The following is a 24,438-nucleotide window of genomic DNA, read 5'->3' on the forward strand; positions in this document are numbered from 1 at the left end:
AGTTTGTTTCTTTAAATGTTAAGCTTTCATGGAAGAGGGTAAATACTTAGTTTTGGTGCAAAAGGAGGGAAATTACCATGTGGTGCAATGATGCAGAAGGAACATCACCAGCACCACCACCAGACAGATTTATTCCTCTTTTACCTCATCAGCTTGCCTTTCTTTAGTTTTTACTCCCTTACAATCCTTCTCTTTATGTTTAAGTTAATACGGCTTAAAAATAAAATAAATAAATAAATCACAATTCCCAAATTGTCCTGCAAAGTTACACCTTTACCGCTGACTGTGGACACTACAAACCGCTGAGACTGGAGACTCCTTCCAGAAAACATCACCTTTTCCAAACGTCCGATTATTAATGCCGTTACGTGTCGCGTCCCTGTGAACAAGTTGTTACTATAGAAATGATAACGTATTTAATCAAGCATGTTAATATAAATCTAAAACACAACAGGTGAAGCTAACGCTTTTCTACCAAACAAGGAGGAACAGCAACACACTTACACAACTGATTTACAACATTTATTAGTCCACAAATATTTCAACAATGTAAAAACTTGTCATGAAACCGAGGAAATGCTATCAGGATTAAAACATAAGCTGTGCGCATGATGAGAAACGTGTTAATTGTCCTTCGGTTCGTTATACAAAGGATGACTGCTCGCAAGTGGAAATGATCGGAATAAAAAGCTTAATTTTAAAGGATAAGGCTTAAATTCAACAGTCTGAAACATCTGTTCATTTTCAAAGATCGCCTTCATGAAACTTTGGAAGAACCTCGTCGGGGTACAATCGCTCGCGCTCATTTTCTTCACGTTAGTGCAAAATAAACCCACCCAAAATATTAAAATCAAGCGACAACGATTAGTCTGTAAATTTGGTGTACAAAATAACTTAAGAACGAGTGGAATTAATAATTTCGCTTTGTGCCGATTATTTTAACGCGACGAAACACGCTGATGAACAGAAAGGATTTAGGATACAGTAGATCTCGACTACATTCATACGTCGCGCAAAATGATTTGAAAATTTATTCTAGAGCTTCAAAAAAAAAAAAAAAAAAAAAGCCCTTTGAGAGCCAGCTAAATCCAGACCTTTAACGAAGATCCAGAGTCACTCTGGAAGGCACAGTGAAATCAAGGAAAGACAAACAAACAAAATGGCTACATCTAGTAAACAACACACTGCCATAGACATGTCTAAATATAAATATATATATCTATCTATATCTCTCTCGCTCTCTCTCTCTTTATATATATAAAACAAACAACTCAACATCCTGTGCATTATAGTAGCGTGAGTTTGGGACGTGGCCTACAAGATTTCAGCAACAACTCCTGGAAATATTCAATAAATAAAAGAACGTATGTGCTTTTGCGGTAAACGGACAGGCAAATATAGTTCACCATTCAACCTGAGCTCTTAGTTGGAGCGTTTAATAAACGTGAAAGATGAAAATAGACCGAGAAGATGAGGTAAAGGGCCGATCTGCTTCATCACAGAGAAACTTGTGATGTTTCCCGGCTGGTCACATTGGAGATTGTTCCGGATCTGAAACAGAGTTTGGAGTTTTTGCACTGTGGCAGTTGATGGGGATGGAGCTGCTTTTCGATCGGCAATGATCGGGAGAAAATGAAGATCAAGCATGAGCCAGGTCCATCTCCTCTAGGCCGTGCTTGCCCATGTGGTAACGCGCCAGATCTTTCCTGGTCACCAGACCAATCGCCTTTGACACAAAGAAAAACACACACAATGAAACAACAGCCAAGTGTTTTATTCCTTACAAATTCGCAACAATTACGAGGTGGTATCAAAATGTTTTAGGTGTAGTTTTAGTACATGCCAACAGATGGCAGCACGAGGTTGCACGCACAGTCACAGGGAGCACAGACCTTCCTAAATCAATGTGCCAAAAGAAATCGTCCTGTGTACATCAGGAGCTGAACAACTGGTGCTATGCTGACCACATGCGTTACCACGTCTGCTATTCTAAACACGTGCGGACCTCCTTACACGTGAGTTTTTTCGCCGGAAACAACATGATCTCTTTTCCGCACACACCCTACTCGCCAGATTTGGCTCCTGTGAACTTTGCCCCTTGGTAGTGTGTAAACATAGATAAATAAAGTACTTTCTTTTAAACAGAGTTAGTCTCAAAACTATTTTTCCCAGTCTTTAAGAGTTTTTTCTCTCTCACTTGTAATAATGTCGCTTTTGTCATATTAGGAAAAATGCAAACTTACAGTAAAAATCTGTAAAATTCTAAAGTTGTAAAAAATCAGTGGAAAAGGTTTTGTGAACACTGGAATCCTAATGCCAAAAGAAAAACAGTTTAACCCTATAAAAAAAGTAAAAAATAAATAACTATCAATGTCAGCAATTAAATTGCTAACAGCATAAACTCCAAACACCTTCTGCCCAGCATCTTCACTGACCTGAGGCCACAGTCCCACCCACTTGTTTTTTTATTGGCTCTCAAATTTTTATGACAAAATGATCAAACAGTTACCTTTTTCCTGCACCTATGGGAAAAAAAAGTTAAACAGCTATATAACCGATGTAGATGCATGGGACTGGCGTTAACAAGCCAAGACAGACGATACAAGATTGCTCAAGAGAAATACTTTCAGATTTAGGTCAAATTTAGCACTCAAAATTTTGTGTGTGTGTGTGTGTGTGTGTGTGTGTGTGTGTGTGTGTAAAGAAAAGCAAAAATAAATCCACCCTACTGCATGTTGAATTCTGTCTGTGAACACTTTCCTAATTGGAACAAGCTGCAATTACAATTTAGACGTGTATACAAAACGCTTCACCGTGTGGTAATTACAAGTAACATCTGGAACATCTGGCAGATACAATCGCTAATCTGCTCAGAATGAGTCACTATGAAAATGAGCACAAGATCTAAAAATAATTGTACAGAAATTGATATTCTGAGCAACTGTTTATCATCATGTATTTATGATTATATTGTTGTTCACTTTGTTATGGTTCCTTAATGAATAATTTAAAAAATATACAAATTTACACAGGTTTCTTTAGTCGTAATTTTTATCCTCAAATAAAGTTTATTGTACTTATATTTGTGAATATATTCATGAATTGTAACTTTATTCAAATTACAATTCGAATAATTCAATTATTATAACGTTTTAGTGCTACGTTAAAAATCGAAGGTTACAACATTGTTATAATATTTAGATGAAAAAAGTCGCACACTGGCTTTTATGGTCGATTTCTTTTATTATTATTCTCATAGACTCTTAATCGTCATCCTTCTGATTACACAAAAGAGGCGATTTTCTCTTCTGAATAGTTTAACCAAATCCTCCACTTCCATTTCATTACAACTTTTTTCTCGAAGTATTTAGACTTTTTTCTCGTATTGCTACGACTTTAATTTCGCAATCTTCTGGGTTTTTTTTTTTTTTTTTTTTTAGATTTTTTTAATGTGGCACTAAAAATCAGTCGTAAACAAACTTCCAGCGTGCTCGTTCCTTACCCTGTTCACATCATCCACCACCACCAGGTGCCTGAGCCCCAGTGCTCGGAATAACTTAAACACACGAGGGAGGGATGTTTCCTTTAAACACAGAAATAAAAAGTCAGCGTGATGATCTTTGAGACGCAAACAGCTACACGGACATTAGTAAAAGTTAGCAGACCTCGGGTACGGTGTAGGGGGTGGGGTTCATAAACTCCTGCAGGTCCATCAGACACTCTCGCTCATCCTGGGAGACGTGGATGGACTGAATGGGGGGGAATCGGGGATACGCGTCCCTGAAGTCCTTCAGCTGTAGTCTGCGCCTGTTCTGTTGAGAACGCATTCTCTCCACAAACACCTACACACACACACACACACACACAGGTCATTTTAATGACTTTTGTATTAATAATAATGCTACATGTCCTCCAAAACCTCAGAGAACATCTTTTGTTTTGCCCTTAATAATGACTGTTTTCCAAATATTCCCAGACCAGAAAGTGCTGAATAAATTTCTACAGATTTATGATTTTATTGCGATGTTATACACCAAAAGTGTGATATAAAAACAGCAGTGTAGACCTTGTGTTTGAGAAGGACGATGAGCTGAGAGCGGAGGATGAGGCCACAGAGTCTTCCAGACTGTACAAACAAACATAAAGAAACCCACATCAATCCAGCTCCAGATGGACACGTTATGGCAAGCCAAAGAGGACAGTCACTCTGCAGTCTGTAAGCCATCCTGAGCTTACACAGTAAAATGGTACGTACCTCGTTATCGGTGCCAGAATTTACAACTACCGGGAAACCGTTGTGGTTGGTGGACGTGGCGCTGAGGACGTCCACTATGGTGCCCACCTTCTCGATTTTGTTAAAGCTTGTGACGGGAGAACTCATGACTTCTCTATTGGACAGAAATGAAATTGATTAGGTGCGTAATGTACGCATTTTACGTTGACTTTGATACAACACTAAAGTACAAATCTCACCATAATCTGATAGCAAATACCAATACTAATGCCAGAGACTCCTCAACACACACATGTATAAGTGTAGGGAATAGTCGTGTTTATAGATATAGGCAAGTTTTCAAAATACTCAAATGTCAGGAATACTCAAGTGTGGGGAAAATTCAAGTGTATAGAACACTCAAGTGTCTGAAAATACTGAAATGTCTGGATATATGCAAGTGTTTGGACATACTCAAATGTCAGGAATACTCAAGTGTCCTAAATCCAGCATACAGAAAGTTTACAACAATAAAAAAAATGTTATCAACGTGTGTGGAATATTTGTGGTCAGAATGCATTAAGTATACTGGAATGCTTAAGTGTTTGGAATGCTCCAGAGTTAATTACCCAAAATTCGCATGCATACCGAATAATTAGATGTACAGAATAATTATGTAATTAGAAGACACCGGAATAATGATTGTATTGAGGATTCTGTACACTTGTGTTATGGCGTTATGTGCATCTGGTTCTCCTGTTCAGAGCACTGACTTTAACATTTCTGCAGAATTAATCACGACGTCAGGAGGTCAGGAGGTCCAAGATGAGCTGAAATGTGGCAGGATGTAAGCATTTCGCAGTACAGGAGGAAATAAACGCAAGCTTGTTATTCTAGTTCGGATTATCGAACAATGACGTTTAAAACTGTACTTTACCTGGCAGTCAGCCAGTGAGACGTAGCAGGGGCTTCCGAGTGGAGGAAAGGAACACTCTGGAGCCTGATGTGTACGTCGTAAAGACCCTGTAGATGATAAAACCATGACGCAATATGTAAAATACACAAGGTTCGACTACAAGAAGCTTAAAATTGAGTGTGAAGGAAATAATAATAATGATAATACGCACTTCTATGAAGTAATCTCCGACAATCTTGGCGGTCATCAGGACCAGCATGATGGGCAGGCCGTAGGTCACGTTCCCCGTAGCTTCCACCAAGATGACCGTGAGGCTCAGGGTCATTCGGACGATGCCTCCTGCAAAACCACATGATAAAACAACACCCATACACTCATGTGATACTGTAATGCAGTTAGACAACATAAAGAATCTCAGCACAAGGAAGCAGTGATTAGTGTCGTACACGTGAGCAAAACATCTCACCCAGTTGAGCTGCAGCTCCCATCAGGGCGTACTTCCCCGGGTCAGCCCAAATCTTAAAATACAACAGATTACCATCACGCAACAAAGTTCAGCTGATCGTACAGTGCAGGTTTAGATCTTACAAACAACAACAAAAGGATCCACAACGAATAAGAGGAAAATCTCAGGCTCTTAGAATCAAACAAAATAAAAATATTCATCACATTTCTTTTATGATACAATTATTTTTTTCCCTTTTAGTTACATTTATTGCAAAATACACAATTTTTATTCTCCTTCTTCCCAAGACTCCTGAAATAAACGTTTCCTTATAGACAACATCAACTTTTGACTCCGTAGCTAAGACTTGTTTTCAAAATTCCAGACTCAAATACGCAGAATGTCCTTAAGATTTTTAAGACCATATTTAACATCTGAAATAAGGATTTTCAATTCCAACTATAACATGTGTTATGTTACAATCACTGAATTATGTCAGAATCAGAATCTCTGATGATTTCCATGTTTTTAATCGTCGTGGGCGCTGTACTGTCTTGGCAACTGCTGAACACAACCATTCACGCCGATCTTTTGGCAGCGCTAAGAGTCGACTCCTAAGTTTGAAAACGCAGATATTTTTCTCTCCAGTTCGGCTTTTAGAAAATCTTTCTAACGCAAATATTTCTTCATACTCAGTGTTAATCCAGACCTGGAAATCACTCAAATCAAATTCTATACTTTATCGTACTTTTCCAAAATGCGTAGGAGCCTTGGATAGCTGTTTGCGAAAAAGATTTTTGTGGCACAACTTCCAAACACTTCCTGTATAACAGAAAGACGAAATACTCCTTTTTGATCAAAAAGTCACCGAGATTCGCCTTCATACGAGTTGTTAGGTTCGAGTGACAGTAAAGCAGCTCTCTGTGCAGTGATTGAACTCACAGTGTTTTTGCTGGGAAATAATAGGGAGAGCAAGATCCCGAAGAGTCGCCCCCACGCCGCCCCGATGAGCAGCGAGGGGATAAAGACTCCCGCTGATACGGTCAGGCCATAAGTCCAGAACGCCAGGAGGAAATAGGCCAGGGTGAAGAGCGCAAGAGTCGGTGGGTTATAAGTTCCTGGGAAAACAATGAAGAAGAGGATAAAAAAACAAAAAAAACCGAGTTATTTTTGCCAGAGAAGCATTATGAATCCTACGCAACATCAAGAAACATAATTATTAGAATAGAATATTTGAATATTTAAGGCATCGCTAATGTCAGGTTTAAAAGTGAGGTTTTCAACGACAAGAGCTCATTCACAGGATGTGGTGGACATCAAGGTCTTCTATTATAAGAAGATTTTTTTGGACGTTATTGGAAGGAGTCTCCAGTGTTAGAGCTAAAGCTGAATTAACACCAATCATGTGCACACGAGAATCACTGCATGATTAAAATTCGATTAAAATGCATTTACAATGATTTTAAAATGTAAAAAAATGGGGGCAGAAAATTTGCCCATTTATATTATTTCATATAGTTAATTTATATCACACGCACCGTGCCCCCCCCCCCCCCCACCTGAAATCAGCATGATTACAGATGCGATATTGATTTTATACAACAGTTAAAAAAAAACAAGTTAATATTAAGAGACTTACGTTTTTTACAAAAATAATTCCAAACAAAGCCACAGCGCCGTTTTGCATCTCTGAGCATTAGTTGTAATTGAGTCAATGCGATTGAACCGAATCATTTAAAACAGGATGCACTCTTTCAAAAAAAATTTGCGAAGGTAAAAAAAATGCCCAAAAATGGGAAAAATCTATTTAAACTTATTGGAAATTATTAGTCTCTGCCACTGCTGTGAACTGAGCACCACACATATGAAAAATGTAAAACATTTATAGAGTCAGCAGTCCACAGTAGTTCTTAAGCTACCAGCACAGTAACACACTCAGCGAAATATTGTCTGATGATTGTTATAGATAAAATCCAAAAAATAAAAATACAAAGGTAGCATTTTTGTTAATATTGCACACCCCTCACACACACACACACACACACACACACACACACACACACACACACACACACACACACACACACACACTCACCTGGTGGACTATGAAACAGACTCGTCACACTCTTCTCAGGAGTGTTAAAGAACGCTGTTGCCATCGCATTATATTCTCCATCAGCACAAAACAGCTACAACACAAAAAAAAAGTGTGTCTAGTCGCACAAAACTATTAACAGAAGATTCGTATCATAAAAAAAGAAAAAGTAAATTATACAGTATATGCACCTGTAGAGGATATTCCTCCTGTGAATCCTTCTTCAAAGGCTGGCAGTCGCTGGAGAAATAAATCATGGCGAAGGACACGGCGGCCGAAACCGCGGCCACCAGCATGGCTTCCATCACCTGCAGGCAGCGCCGGTGCAGGTACCTGAGGAAACACCGTTCACGTTATGGCTCGTACGTAAACGTGAGGATGAACTGTAACGTCTCCGGCTTGCGATGCCTTTACCTGAGGCTTTACCTGATTCGGAAAATTGTCAGCCAGTAATTGAGGACGTTGAACAGCGCTCCCAGCAAACCACCTGAGCAGAGACATATACATATATACATATTCATATATATAAATAATAGCACTATTAAATATGCATTAGGACAGCTTTAGCTCACCGATGGCTCCCATGACTATGAATAGAGGAATCTCATAGAGATTATACTCCACATTCTGCAAAACAAACACTTTTTAACATCACACATTCATAAAACAACGTGTACACTACTTTATTTTCTCGGCCACAGCATCACTGGACTGAAGTTACTCGTATTAGCTGTGTTGTCAGAACTCTTCATTTTTGTAATTATTCCATGTCAAAGTTAGGAATTATTTCAATTAGAAAAATCACTAGAACTTTGGTCTTCATGTTAAGGGGAAAATTTCATGCTACCACATCCAAAGACACATCCAAAGTTAAAAGTTATTTGAGTTGTTGGAGTTAGTACAGTAACTCGAAATGTAAGAGTGATTAGAGTCAGATATTTGACTTGTAGATAAAATGCTGTTAGATATTTTGTAGCTTACTTCAGAGTCAAACCTGCCAAAGTTGATGAGACCAGGGTTGGAAAACTCGCCTGGTTTCCCTTTGTAGATTGTCATAAAGAAGTTCAAGGTGAAGGTGGAAATCATTGATGCAAAGAACTATTTCAGAAGAAGAAAACCAAGAATCGGAAAATATCCCTACTGCAGGTGTAATCGTGTCAATCGTGAAAATCTGACACGAAAACCTTTGACATTTCAGACTTCTGGATTGGATCACGAGGAGACATTCACCATATTTAAATGAACCTAAACCAACCGCTATGTGGATACGAATCTAAATCTAAACATAAAGCTGAAAAATGCAAACCCGTTTAAAAAGTGCGGCTTCCAACACCGTGTTCTGTATTTTAAGCTCTGTGATCTACGCTAAGCGCTCTACCGGCGCTCGAAGGCTCATCTAGAGGGATTACAAATTCATCATGTTTAAAACGTTGTGTGTACGTTACACTGAACACATCATAGAAACCTTACTGAGATCATAAAAACATCAGTAATGATAAAAGGATTAGCATGAAACTCACAATCCTCCAGGTGAGCATCTGATTCCAGAAAGATGCCCCTTCTTCTAAACTGAACAGAACTCCACCTGTACCAAATAAGAGGACCAAACATGAGGGAGGATCTGAGAGACCTGAGAAAAACAGTTCTACAGTCCTGAAGCTTTAGGAATAAAATTCGCGATAGAAATCAAATTCAATATATTTTATATTTAGAGCACTTGTACAGAGTTAAAGCGGTTACAGCCACTCCCTGAGACTACATAAGGAAGAAACCTTTAGAGGAACCACCACATATAATAACTGATTGCCTAATTCTGACTATTTGTCGTAATTCCGACTTGATTTCTCACGATTCTGAAAGATTTTTTCGCAATTTCGCCAATTGAGCAGCGTCACCCCCCCCCCACACACACACACACACACACACACACACACACACACTCTCTGTAGTTCTTAAAGTAGTTGATAATTAAAACTTAAATAGGCTACAATCAATAGATCGATTTGTGAAACAATGGATAAAATCATCCATGAGATCTTGTTGTTACTGGAAGAATCGCATGATATAAAACTAAGCTGCTGATCCCTGGAGAGAACTCAGAAAAAAAAATCTGAATTTGCAGAAATAAAGTCGAAATCGCGAGAAAAAGTTTTTATTGTCAGAAACAAGCTTCTATAGATCAGTGATGGACGCTTAAACGCGGAACTGTTCATGCAACCTGTGGTCCTGAACCGTGGCAGCAGACTGTTGTTATTGATTACAGTCTAAATCCATCTTTAAAGTTCTAAAGCTGCTCAAGAACTTTATGGATCTTTAGGGTGTTGATGTAGAACCATCTTTACACAGAGTGGTCTCCAGTTGAAGAAAACTCCATCCATAGGAAATAAATCTATCTGTGATCTATCTGTCTTCTGAGAGGAATATCATAGAGGTGGTTTCATGTAAACAACAACCTGCTCAATCCGGTTTATGATTACTTCCTGAATCTTAGGAACAAAAAGGTTTATTCATTAAGTATTTTTTTTTTCTTTAGTTAAAGTGAACCAAAAGAACTCCATACCAACATCTGATTGATGGGTTTTATTAAGCCACGCCCACAAAACTCCATGACAACCATTCAAAAATAACTGACATCACATGGCAACATGATTACGTGCCATTACTTGTGTAAGAATGAAACGGCTAATCTAATTTGTCTAAAAGTAATTTTTAAAAATTATTTATTTATATATTTTAATTCACATGAATCACCAAATTAGTTTTTATGGGACATTTACAGTACAGACCAAAAGTTTGGACACACCTTCTCATTCAAAGAGTTTTCTTTATTTTCATGACTATGAAAATTGTAGAGTCACACTAAAGGCATCAAGGGCTATTTGACCAAGAAGGAGAGTGATGGGGTGCTGCACCAGATGACCTGGCCTCCACAGTCACCGGACCTGAACCCAATCGAGATGGTTTAGAGGTGAGCTGGACCGCAGAGTGAAGGCAAAAGGGCCAACAAGTGCCAAGCATCTCTCGGGGAACTCCTTCAAGACTGTTGGAAGACCATTTCAGGTGACTTCCTCTTGAAGCTCATCAAGAGAATGCCAAGAGTGTGCAAAGCAGTAATCAAAGCAAAAGGTGGCTACTTTGAAGAACCTAGAATATGACATTTTTCAGTTGTTTCACACTTTTTTGTTATGTATATAATTCCATATATAATTCCACATGTGTTCATTCATAGTTTTGATGCCTTCAGTGTGACTCTACAATTTTCATAGTCATGAAAATAAAGAAAAATCTTTGAATGAGAAGGTGTGTCCAAACTTTTGGTCTGTACTGTATATTCAATGATATTGTTTAAGCAAAGTAAACGTAAAGTATGACCTAAAGTCAGAGGAACTCATCTCCAGACATATAAGAGAAATGGACCAATCAAATGAGGTTTACACTGTCAAGTGTCCTTATATGTAAATTTACAAGAATGTAAAAAAGTGTATTTTTTCCAAAGTAATCTGGTCTTAATGAACGTGTCTAAGCGCTCAGACAAACAATTTACGAACACACTGGGTTTTGCGTCCGGTTTAATAAAACGTCTCACCAACAGGAGCTCCGAAGGCAGCAGAAACTCCGGCAGCAGCTCCGGCAGAGACGAAATCCCTTTTTTCCGTGTCCCTGCGGAAATACTCGAAGATCTGCACACGGATTATGCAAAGGAATTACAGCATCACCGTCGACATGGCTGACATCTGAGTATCGTACACTGATCCGAATAATTTGGGATCCTGTTTTACCTTGAAGTCTTTTTTGAGAGACGTGCTCCTGCCCTGAGACACCCCGGCCGCCACCACGGCTCCTGAGTGAATCATGGGGCCTTCCTATTGGGGGAAACCAAAAATATAACGTCTCAGGTGTTTACACTGAAGGGATATCGGTAAACATCGCTATACGAAACAAATTATTTTTATCTCATTTATTTTTTTAGAAACAGAGCAGTTGAAGGACAAGGGCTTTTTGAAACATTAGAACCACTGATCTACTGCTTTCCCATGAAACTCTTCCACTTCCCCATGAACTAGAATATTTGCAGAAGCTTTCCCCAGTCATTAATCTGCTAAGTGAAAGGACATGGTCTGGTTGGCTCTGAATCAGCTTGGGATCATGAGACAGAGCTAGTGGTCACGGTCTGGGATAATATTTTGATAACACTGCAGAATCGGACCACGAGAAGTAAATAAATCTGGTTTTTTTTAGAATTTTTGAGTAACTGATACAAGCACAATGTGATATTGTGATTTTCAGAGGAACTGTGACCTGTTTTTCTCGCTCACCTTCCCCACAGCAAGACCGCCAGCAACTGAGCAGATTACACCACACACTTTCACCAGCAGAGTCTGCAAAACACACACACACACACACACACACACACACTTATTGCTCACAAAACACTCAGATTAATGTAATACAATATATGACACTCAGAATTACGTCTTTTTCACTTCCTCATTTCAAACATAATCTCATTGTATACATCAAAAGTATTGGCACCCTTTAGGAGAATCACGATGTATAAAAAGATTGAGAGGTGATTTTTCTTTTTTATTTCCCCTGCTCAGACAAATATTAGTTTTTATTCAATTAATTATTCAATTATAATAATTATCATTCAAATGCACTCAATTAAAATGTGTGTAAAAGCTGCTCGAAACATGAATAATTAAAAATCTTTAAAAAAAAAAACTAAAATACTAATTAAATTAATTATTTAAAAACAAAAAAAACCCTTAAAAAAAGAGCAATTACTCCTAATAGCAACAAATTTTTTATATATTGAATAATTATTATTATTACATTCATTAAAATAGAAACTGCATATATTATTATTATAAGAATTTATTTTCTAGTATTTTCTGTAAAAAAAAAAATTCTAATAATAAAAAAAAGAAAAAGAAAAAAGAAAGCAAAAAATTTGTCAAAATAAAAATTCAGCAATTATTGTTTCTTTTATTGTTCTCAGTATTTTGGAAACATTTTGTTACCTTTAACACAAAATGATGCGGCAAAGTTTTAGAAGTACAACCCACCCAGAACACACACACACACACAAATCCAAAAATTTAGAGGAAAAGCTCTTGACCTGAACAATGGGATTTTAAAATACATATACAGTTGATCATATCATTAATTTGAATGCACTTGCCAGAAACTGAATGAGTGATTAGACGAAGCAGAGAAAAAAAGCTGATACATTGTGAACTGTACAGTATTTAAAAAATATCTATACAGCAGTTCATGTGTGTCAAAACTGCATTTTTATGAAAGGTGCTAATAATTTTGGATGTAACCGTAATCACAGCTGGTAATCACCTTAAGCCGGACCACTCGCGGGATCTTCACTCCGTTTAGGTAACACTTAATTTGAGGAATCCCGCTTCCTGCAGCAATGGGCTGAGAAAACACACACACACACACACACACACACACACACACACACAATGTATTGGTATAAGGAAAAGCATAAAAATTATACATATTCCCATTTCAGGAAAATTTATTTTGTATTTATAAGAAATTATAAGTAAATGTTATTAATACATATTTAAATATGGCTGTAGTTGTGTTTTATTCAACCCAACATAAATTAAGGCTTTTTCTTTTTTTACGGCAGTAACGTAGCTTCAGTGAAACAAATCTTACTTCCTACTTCCTTAATTTGTCCCTTTAAACACTGTTGTACCAAAAGCTTGTGTTACACACTCAGCAATAAAACTCTTTTTTTTAAATCTGAAATCAAACACACACTAATCATCTCTGTACACAATATATCACTCTTCTTCATAGAACTCAATGATTTGCCAAACGAATTAACAATTCTAATAACAACAACAACAACAATAATAATAATAATAAGTAAACAGTGAGGGGAAAAAAAGAAGATTAAAAGCTTCACAAACAAACAAGAAATTTAAATGAACATATAAACAAATGTAAACATAAACAAATAACTAAAGCAAAAATAAAATGTATACATTAAAAAAAGGTTTACTAAATAAATGATTGCAACACAAATAAAGGCATTAAAATATATGAACGTACTTAGTTCTTAATGTAAATAAATAATAAATAAATGAATGCAAGATTGAAAGAATTTACTGTAGCTGTACTGCTTTGCAAAAAAAAACCCATAAAACTAATTACAATTATAACTACTATGATTAATAATAATAAAAATAACAAATAAATAAAATACAAAAGAATTATAATTAAATAAATAAATAAATAAATAAATACCTTGTCACCACACGGGGTGGATTTTATATAATACGTTATTAGAAACTAAATGGAGGTGAAACAGTACCTCGAAGAAAGCGACTAGAATGGCTCCGACCATGACGAAGGCGGAGTTCAGGATGGCCCACAGGAGCAGAGACACTGACAGTCCTCCGTCCTCTGTAAATTTGTCAATGTCTAATTGTTTGGTTAAAGGCATCATCAATATTCTCAATCATTTGAGAAAAGTTTTTTTAAAATGTAACTTTAAAACCAATTACTGCAGGAACTAATGAATATTTATTAAAACATGCATACAGCAGAAACGCTGTAGTAGTATACGGTCGTGAATATTTTCTGGTGAAAAAAATGTATACAAATATAATTTTAATTCACAGCTAAACAACTGTGATCATGTGCTTCATTTCGTTTTTATAAAATGACAAATGTACATTCATACCAAATTATACAAATTTCATATAAAGGTGTAATACAATACAAATTTAAGCAAATTCATAAACAAATAAGGTAATAAATTAATAGATACATCTGATTGCCCAGTACTTTTTTTTTTTAGTAGAAATAAAACATTTCTTTATTTTTATCACAAAACACAACATTAGAGTGGCAGTATGTTTGCTAGAATGTGATTACAGGAAGAAATTCAACAATGTACCCCAATCAAATGAAAGAAAACTCTTCTGACTAGCTTTTTTTTTTTGGCTTTCTAGAAATCCACGTGGCTCTCTGTTGAGCACTGCAACTCAAATCCCAATTATCTACTGGTACATTAACGCTAATTACCCATCATATGGTTAATTAAAGGTTGCGTATTGCCATTTTAATTAACAGACATTTTTATTTTATTTTTTGGCATTTTAGCATTTAATACAGTCCACTGGATCACTGCACCACAGTTTGTTATATTATATTCTGGTCTCTATGTTGATTGATATTGTGTTGAATTCTGTGAAATAAGGATACAATGTTTGACCGCTTCGTATTTTTTTCCAGCCAGGTACTCCACCACGACGTCAATGAAGCAAGCAATGAGTCCTGTCAGGAGGCCGATGAGGCCACATATGAACCAGCGACTGATTTCCAGACATCTAAAGCTCTGAACACACACACACACACACACACACACACACACACACACACACACACACACACACACACACACACACAAGAATTTGCAGCAAACACCAAACAACGAAATACTGTAATGTTGTTTACTGCATATGGTTTGTTCCTGACCATGGGACTCATGCGCCGTTCCTCCTCCAGAAACAACTGATTCTCGCTGTTGTCATAATCCAGACTCTAAAACAAACAGACATGTACGTTATATAACACTTACGCAACGCCAATGGAGTCTGGAATCTGATTGGTCAGCCGTAATTAAAACACTTTGATGCTTATTAACGTCAAAAGATATGAAAAAGACTGAGGCTGGTGAGGGAACGAGTGTTTATAGCTACTATAATATGACTGATCATGTGTTCATGAGTGACTGAGTGTAACAATAAATGGATAAAAAGTACGACATCTCATTCATTAATATTTTAAAGGGGTTTGGAGCAGTTTAAGAGAATCACCTCATATTTGAGCGAGAGCAGCTTCTCGTTGTGTGGAATCTCACTCGGGCGAAGCTTCACAGGGTCCTGCTTGAAGGGAAAATAAATAAATAAATCAGGATCTGGAGTAAGTATATTGTGAGCACTTTAAACTATTGGGGTGCCAATAATTTCAAAACCATCCGAGCATGAGTGTAATCTAGCATTTCAATATACTGATAGATTAGAAATTATTTTTCTCACATACATTCAAATAACTTCCTGATGCAAAATTATTGGCACCTTCAATCTTGCATGCGTTACCTTGATTCAAGAAAGGTGCCATTAATTATGCACTCAACATCAAGTGGAGGGTGAGAGTGAAAAATAGACCGAGAGCGTAGCTTTATTTTAAATGCAGTATGATTTTAAGGAGTATCAAGCTTTGAATAGGTGGTTGGTTTAAAAGTATTGGCACCCTGTTTGTAAGTTTGCATTTTTAATTGTAGGGGTGCCAATAGTTTTGGAGGCGGCACTGTGTGGGAGATAGGCCGAAAATAACCATACTATAGGAATGCTGTATATACTCATATTCAATACCCCCCCGCCCCCACCCAAAATTGCACCACGTGTTCTGTTTTGCACTTGTTTATAAAGTATTGTACATAAAAAGCACTTGTTGCTAAATTATTGGCACCCTTCAGACCAGTGTCTTCGTTTGATTCTAGGCTTTAAAACCCTTTTTTGAAGCATCAGTGATGCATCTCCATATTCCACAATGGGTTTGAGGACTTAAAACGCAATCATTAAATAACATTTTATAAATAAAATCAATTTAAAATACATATCCTATGTACATAAAAACTAAAATTAAACAAGGGCGCCAATAATTCTGAAGCTGACTCATCGTACACACAGGTTTAGAAACCAGAAATAGGAATAAGAGCGTTTTATTTCGGTAGAGGAACCGTCTCTAAAACTGGAGCGCTGAATCAGATTTTCCTCTCGAGTGGAAGTCTGCGAGTGTCTAAAGCTTTTCAGCTCCGGTGAGAAATATTTCGACTAAGACTCTTTACGGCCGTCTGAGTGTTTATTCGACTCAGATTACAGTCTGGACTGTGACCTAGATGTAAAAATCCGTTCTTGGTGAGAAAGTCCTGCTTGAAACGAATCGAGAGCTGTGATTTGATATGTTGATGTAGAGTATTTACATTTTCATTTTTTACTTTTACATTAACGACCTTATCCATAGCGATCGGTGCGGCTGGCATTTGAACTCATGACCTTCAGATTATCCAAAATCCAATCCCTTAACCACTAAACTCCCATATCTCATTCAGCTATGGGGTTAAGGGTCTTGCTAGGGGGGCCAGGAGTGGCAGATCGGTGTGGCTGGGAGTTGAACTCGTGACCTTCGGATCCAAAGTGCAATGCTTTAACCACTAAGGCAGTGATTTGAAGGTAATCTGTAGGAGAATAAGGGGGTCAGGTGGTAGATGAAGCACGTGAGCAACTCGAACTCTTTGGTCACCAAACCACACAAACTTTGCCCTCTTCTAAACCAATAAACTCAAGAAGGATATCGCACACAGACCGAAAGGAAAAAAGTGCAGGAAGACACACTGCTGATTTTCTGCTAATGAGCTGCGACATTACAGCAGGAAACACCACACATACTCCTGATAGCACAATACAGAGCTTCTACAGTGTCCATGAATCTGTCAATCATTCCAGACTCATACGTTCATCCTGCTGGGAATGAAGACGTGTTTTGGCGTAACGACTCGCATGTTCAGACGCAATAATATCGAGGTTTTATAAGGGCCTTGTTAGGAAGCCCAGGAGTGCCATGGCTGGGATTTGAACTCATGACATTTAGATCAAAAAACGTGCAAAAAGATCAGCAGGATTTTCACCTCTTCGGTCTTTATGGTCTCCTCCTCCAGATCCACGGTGCTCAACCTGCCTATGTGAAACATACTGCCTCCAGATGCCTATAAAGACAAAATAAAAGGTCAGAGATTGAGACAGTTCTGCATGCCTACTGATCATGACCCAGCTACTTCTGCAAAAAAAAAAAAATCCAGCCTGCAAATAGGAAGCGATGGATTCCTGGATTGCAAAAACCCTGAATGAAACCGCACACCATAAAAAAGGGTTACATTTACATTTACTGTAGACGCTCTTATTCAGATTAATTGGTGTGGCTGGGATTTAAACTCATGACCTTCCATGAGCCAAAGTCTAATGCCTTAACCATGAAGCTCCCAGATCACATTTATACAACTGAGCAGCTGTGGGGTTATGAGGCCTTACTCAGGGGCCCTGGAGTGGAGGGGCTGGGATTTGATCTCACAACCCTCGGATCCAAAGTCCAGTGCCTTAACCAACTTGGAGAAGATCAAATCCATGACCTAAATAATCAGATAACATGGGGCAGTGCAGGTGAGGAGCATCTCTCTCTCTCTCTCTCTCTCTCTCTCTCTCTCTCTCTCTCTCCATTCCCTGTTACATGCAATAAAAACTTCACACTGGTCATTTATCCTTCACCCTGATTAAATACTGACACATAAATCAGTGTTATATTACTGTATTGTGTGTGTGTGTGTGTGTGTGTGTGTGTGTGTGTGTGTGTGTGTGTGTGTGTGTGTGTGTGTTTGTTTGTTTACTAACCTGCCCGCTGTACCCTCTCTCCTCAGCCCCGTTCAGAAGGGGAGTCCCTTCCCCAGACCACGACACCTTCTTCGCGATGTTGTTCGCCATGTCTTCTGCTGCAGCTTCTACTATAAAACCAAACTTTATTTTCCCTGTTTTTTTGTTTAAAGATGCTAAAATTAATCCGGTTACAGATGAAGAAGAAGCAGGAACAGTAACGCCGCGTCCCCCATGACTAACGATCATACACGGTCTCGTGACAGTGCACGAAGAAGAAACACGGACGTGCTAAAGAGGACTACAGAGCATGGGAAATGTAGTTTATTTAAACGAAAACAACATGGCTGCCATATTTTTCTTTTTTTTTAACATTCTCTCTCTTTCTCTCTCTTTCTCTCTTTTTCTCTATCTATCTATCTATCTATCTATCTATCTATCTATCTATCTATCTATCTATCTATCTATCTATCTATCTATCTATCTAGTGAATCTTATAGCAGGACATAAATCTATGGGAAATATTACAATAAGCACATATGTTTGGCCTCCACTTATAATATCTGTAGACACACACACACCCTCTCACACCCTCACACACAGCACTATAGAATAAAACACTACAAAAATTTATTTATTTATTTATTTTACAAATTCCTGTATAGAAAAGAGGAGGTGGAAAAGGAAAGCATTCAGACTAAGGTTTGTGTACAGTACAGCAGAACAGAACCCACCTCCGCTGGGAGCCGTACATGACCCTTAGAGTTCAAACCATCTTTCCTCTCAGCTCTCCAACGGTCATTGGCCATATTTAATTACCCCCCAAGATGTGAAAATGTGTGCATGGTGAAATACAATATCTTGGCATCCCATTCAAAATGAATTCAATGTAATCTCCTGCTCAGCATTTCAAAAATCACAAACTGGCAAATGTTCAATTTACAGTAGTGTGTGAGCCAAGCGTTAACAACATTATTTGCAATAAAAAACACATTTTAAATGTTCTTGCCTTTTTTTCCAAACCTTTTTTAACCGTTTAGACTTTCTATGTTTTGTTTCCTGTTGAATTCCTACTATTTCCACACCAAAGCAGCAAAAAAACATACAAAATACAATAAAACCACACAATTACAATTGCAAAAATAAGGGTCATTCTTCATGTGGTTACACAACCCGATCAATGGCGTTGAATTAGCGATCTCATTCAAGACGTTTATCTGTCCCCTAATCTCACAATGACAGCATTGCATTCTTCCACATACATTACCACTAACACATTTAAAGGTGTTGCCTTTAGAGGTAGCACTTAAACCTTTTGTACCTCAAGGGGTCGATTCTAGAGCTCTTTCCTCTTTACTGCTCAGGTTTATTACACCACTTAACATGTCAAACATCTGACTGAACTCGTTTATTTATGAGTCAGAGCCTAAAGAAATGGTACAGAAAATGAATTGCCACCGAGTAGCCACTGGGAGGAGAATATACCCAGTGAACATATTTCAACATTTGATTATTTGTTTTCTACCTCTTTTTGGCCTTCTTCTTCTTCTTCTTCTTCTTCTTCTTCTATTCCTCAGCATTTTACTACCTATACCTCATGTCCCTTCTCTGCACATCTCCAAATCATCTCAATCACACCTCCCTCACCTAGTGTCCAAAATGTCCCATAATAAACTCCTCTCTAAGACACATTTCTGATGTTAAATCTAATATTTTGAAGCTGCTTTGAGACAATGCACACTGTTAAAATCACTATGCAAATAAAATCAAGTTGAATTTAATATTTTGAACTAAATTGAATATTTAGACTTTGATCCTAGATATAATACAGACATGGACATTTACACAAAAGAGCTTGTTAAAGGTCAACGTCTTGTTATTGCCCTCCCTCATGATGAAAGAAAGAAACAGAAAAACAAAGAAAAACTAAAAACACTACTATATTCTGTGCATGTAAGCGCTGTGGTCATTATGCAACAACAAAAGTGTGGTGAAAATGTGGAAATGCCTTAAACTCATCTCAAAGCTGATTCTGTGCTCTGTACTGAAATGCCTTGTTCAGACTGGATTCGTTTCACATGAGGAAGTGGAAAACTCATTTCTGATTTCAGTTCTGCATATGAAAAAATGAGTGGCAGAAAAAAAAAAGTGATGTGTTGCTAAATATTGCGGTTTATCACGAAGGAACAGAGTTTTTTGAGAATGTGAAATAGAAAAATACTTCAGGAAGCATTTGATTATTTTACATGAATTTATTTAATTTTAGTATTTATTTAATTTTAATATGACCAACCAATGAGTAGCGAACCTGTAACAAAATCTTTAAAAACATAACTATGTATAATCTGGGGTTACATTTATTGCTTATATTAAAAGCTTATACGTGCAAATATATTTATAATATAGCAATGAAAGATTCGGATAGGAACTCCTGGTGTAAAAATGTACCTACTTAATGACACTTACTTTAGTCCTCAGCTCTGTGTTCTGTTATGTAGCTTTATGTTGTGTGTATGTAGCTCTATGTTGTTTAATGAAGCACCAGGGTTCTGGAGGAACGTTTTCTTAATTTACTGTGTACTGCGTCAGCTATATACGGTAGAAATGGCAATAAAAGCTTCTTGATTTGAAAAAACTGGGTTTAGACCATGTGACTGTCATGTGATCCATCACATCCTCTATGACTATTCTTTGAAATGGTTCAATTCAATCAGCATTTTGTATTCTAAAAACGAAGATGGAACGACGTGTGTTTGTCGCCGTGATTTACAGCTGCCGGAGATTACTTGTTCCTCGATTCTTGAGGTTTCATGATTAATGGCAAGACACATCCTGGCATGACTTTTCTCTCACTGAAAAATACAATCAGTGTGCTTGACAGGACGAATGTGATTAGTTTCCAAGCGGAAACCTGCTCGTCCAGTCTCTTCAGCCTCCCACACAGGAGCCTCTTTGTTCGAACATATTCAAAGTGTATAATTTCTTCGTTTATCATTTTCAGCGACTTGTGAATTTTTTTAAAACTTGATGCTGATGAAGATAATGATGATGACCATGCATTGCGTAGAGGTCAAGCGTTTTCTTCCGGGCCTGCATGCTGCAGCCTCCGTACTGTACAGATGAAGCACACCCAAAACCACACCCAAATATTTACACTTACGTGGAAATGCCAGACCGCATTTTTGACAGTAGATAAACGTGGAAAAAAAAAGACACAAATTCCCGCCGTCTCAAACACTTTTAGAAAGACTGCAGTGTCAATGTTATATTCTGGACTCAGATTTGAGACATTCATCTTCTGGTATATGTTATAAAGGGTTTAAATCTGCAAGACAGCGGCAAAAAGCAAAAGACTAACTGAAAATGAGAGCAGGAAATGTTGACCATATAAGGAATGTGGTGAGTAAAAGGAATTAAAGCTGGATGGACAGAATAAACAGACTATGCACGGCTATAAGGGGAACAAAAACAGGTCAGGGGTAAAGTATAGGAGGATGCCTCAGGAGCTGTCCACATTCCTCACTCTCTAAACCACACACACACACACACACACACACACACACACACACACACACACACACACACACACACACACACACACACACAGAGTGTATCATTGAGTGTATAGTAAATAATAAATAGTCCTTATTGGATAAAGAAGTAATAATAATCTGAAAGTAATTAAGATTCTGAAATGCATTGTATTGGAGCTGCTGTACCAGTGTCTGCACCATGAGGTTTTGTGTCAAATCTCTGGACCCTCAAAGACTCTGACTTTAAATCACTTGAGATTCCTTAAAACACATGCTAATAAAGGATTTCACTAAATAAGTAAGATGTAACCAATTAAATAAGTACAATGCACACGTCCTGTAACTCCTGCCATGCTGAAGAGCACCATCTTCTTCTCCTAACAAGCCCAAAGCAAACAAGTTTCAATTCTTGTCATCCTGAAGCCCACAAGCTTCAAATCCTGACATCCAGAAGCAAATGAACTCCTTCTCCTGCCTTCCTGAGACCCACAAATACCTATGTCTGTAGGTACTCCTGATGTTCTGAACACTACAAGACTTGGATGTCATACGCATTCTGAAGTAATGAAGTTCCTTCTCCTGCCATCCTGAAACCCACAATCACCCACATCTGCCATCATGGCAGCTTCTTGTAGGCACCAAGTTCCAACATTCCAACAGTCTAAAGCAAATCAGGTCCTACTCCTTATATTCTTAGGTGCATAATCATTTACTTCTGCTCCAAACCATCAACTCGTAGGCCACAATTTTACATTCCTGGTGTTCTGAAGACTACAAGTTCCCACTTCTGAAACTCACAAGAAGCTACTTAGATGTCATATGTTTATACTCCTGATGTTCTGAAGTAATGAAGGTTCACCTCCAGACATCCCATAGCCCACAATCACCTACTTGTTCGCCTTATGTTTATACTACAGCCATCTTCAAGCTGATAAACCTCCTGCGATTTTCATAGGAACTTGTGAGCTCCAGGACAACATCTGTAAATGTAATTACTATAAACAGAATAAGAAAATTGCAAAAATGTATATAGAATTGTTGAGTTTATAATTTTATGGGCGTCGATTTATGTCTGTGAGTGAAGTGTGTTTCTCGCTCAAAGGGTGTAACCAGGGTTTTAAAAACGTGTGACTTTCCGACAATTTATTTTCACGGCAGCTTTTGTGTGCAGGATCTCCAGCAGGAGGAATGATGTTACACATGTTCTTCAGATGACACCAAAAAACGCTCAAAAGACAAGTGATGGGCCACGCCAGCTTTCCCAAAAAATAAACAATTCACATGAAAAAAAAAAAAAAGCAAATGTATGGGTTTTTAATCCAATTTGATTTCAATGTGTTTTTTCCTCACACTTTCTGCTGATTTACTTTTTCACTGAGAGATCACATAGGTTTTATTCTACATGGTATTTTGCACAATTCTTTTTACTTTTGCATGTCAATTTTTTACTATTTTTATACATTTTATTTATTAGATTAATTTAAGTCATTAGGTCATATTATACCTTTTTTTGCTTTTTCACTGTAAAAAATTTTGCCACATGTATTTAGTGTGTTTTTCTTTTCGTGTCTTATACATTTAATTTCCTGTTCATTTTTCCACACGTTTTCATTTTTTTTATCATTATTTTAATTTCTTTGTACATAGGAATGATGCATGCAGTTTTTCTCAAATGCAATTCCTCACTACTTTTTTTGGTTTCTTAAATTTTTTTTTTTTTTTACTTATTTTTTAGTTAATTGTTTACTCGTCGTGCATTTTTATTTATTTTTATCTTTGTCACATGATCGTGTATCGTTCACATGATGTTCACTTAAATTCACCATTTCTCATGCACTCACACATTACAGATAAAATCCCATGGACAAAAAAAACATGGAAATCAAGTGAAATATTCAGAAGTGTCACGTCAGAGCTGGTAATAAATACACCACACACACACACACACACACACACACACACACACACACACTCACACACACACACACACACACACACACACACACACACACACACACACACACACACTCACAGATCCTCTGATGGCTGATGAGCAGATGTTTTGGGCATGTGAAACTGAGAGAGATTTGGTTATGACCTGGGGAATGCTGTAGGGCAGGATCAACTGTGCAAAAAGGTGTGTCAGCTCTAGTGTGTGTGTGTGTATGTGTGTGTGTGTGTGTGTGTATGTTTGTGTGTGTGTGTGTGTGTGTGTGTGTGTGTGTGTGATTGGGTTTTCGGTCTGTGCTAATCTCTGTCTGACTTTCCCTCACATTCCAGTCACTTCTGAATTGAAGTAAACCAACAAAGGAGGTAAAAAGGTGTGAGATGTGATGGGATGTAATGTGATGGCATGTCATATAACGTGATTTGATACCATGTAATGTTATAGGATGGGATTTCATGTGATGTGATACCATATGACGTGATGAGATATCCATGTGGAATGTGATGTGATGTGATGTCATGTGACCCCTTACACAAAGTCCTGAATGGAGATGGTGAATGAACAATGCAGCAGGATTGCGAGTCTTAAAAAAAAAAAAAAAAGAAATTAAAACTTCTTCAGGGGGATCATCCGTCTCCATACCCCCCTGTCCTCTACATCTGCCTTTTTCAACCCAACTACCTGCATGTCTTCCCTCACCACATCCATAAACCTCCTCCTTGGTCTTCCTCTTTACCTCCTTCCTGGTGGCTCCATCCTCAGCATTCTTCTACCGATATACCCCATGTCCCTCCTCTTCACATGTCCAAACCATCTCAATCTCGT

At 37.7% G+C, this 24,438-nt stretch overlaps 1 protein-coding gene across 2 annotated transcripts; it reads right to left on the reverse strand.

The window, feature by feature from the left end:
• Positions 1-507: 507 nt before the first annotated feature.
• On the reverse strand, positions 508-18,422 carry clcn7 (chloride channel 7). 2 transcript variants are annotated; one of them, XM_083566489.1, is made up of 25 exons: positions 18,154-18,422; positions 17,397-17,474; positions 15,523-15,588; positions 15,182-15,247; positions 14,909-15,041; positions 14,013-14,122; positions 13,022-13,102; positions 11,986-12,048; positions 11,449-11,532; positions 11,256-11,349; positions 9,190-9,254; positions 8,651-8,767; positions 8,242-8,296; positions 8,096-8,156; positions 7,861-8,002; positions 7,670-7,763; positions 6,517-6,692; positions 5,596-5,647; positions 5,341-5,468; positions 5,151-5,236; positions 4,256-4,388; positions 4,067-4,126; positions 3,666-3,842; positions 3,503-3,583; positions 508-1,726 (listed from the first exon to the last, which is right to left on the reverse strand). In XM_083566489.1, the coding sequence occupies exons 1-25, from the start codon at positions 18,379-18,381 to the stop codon at positions 1,640-1,642; spliced, it is 2,517 nt and encodes an 838-aa protein (XP_083422615.1). In that variant the 5' UTR covers positions 18,382-18,422; the 3' UTR covers positions 508-1,639. The 2 variants fall into 2 exon arrangements, with proteins under 2 accessions (XP_083422615.1, XP_083422614.1); XM_083566488.1 differs by having other exon boundaries at positions 15,523-15,591.
• Between the last annotated feature and the right edge of the window lie 6,016 nt (positions 18,423-24,438).

Source organism: Silurus aristotelis, assembly GCF_946808225.1.
Source record: "Silurus aristotelis genome assembly, chromosome: 17".
Lineage (NCBI taxonomy): Eukaryota > Metazoa > Chordata > Actinopteri > Siluriformes > Siluridae > Silurus > Silurus aristotelis.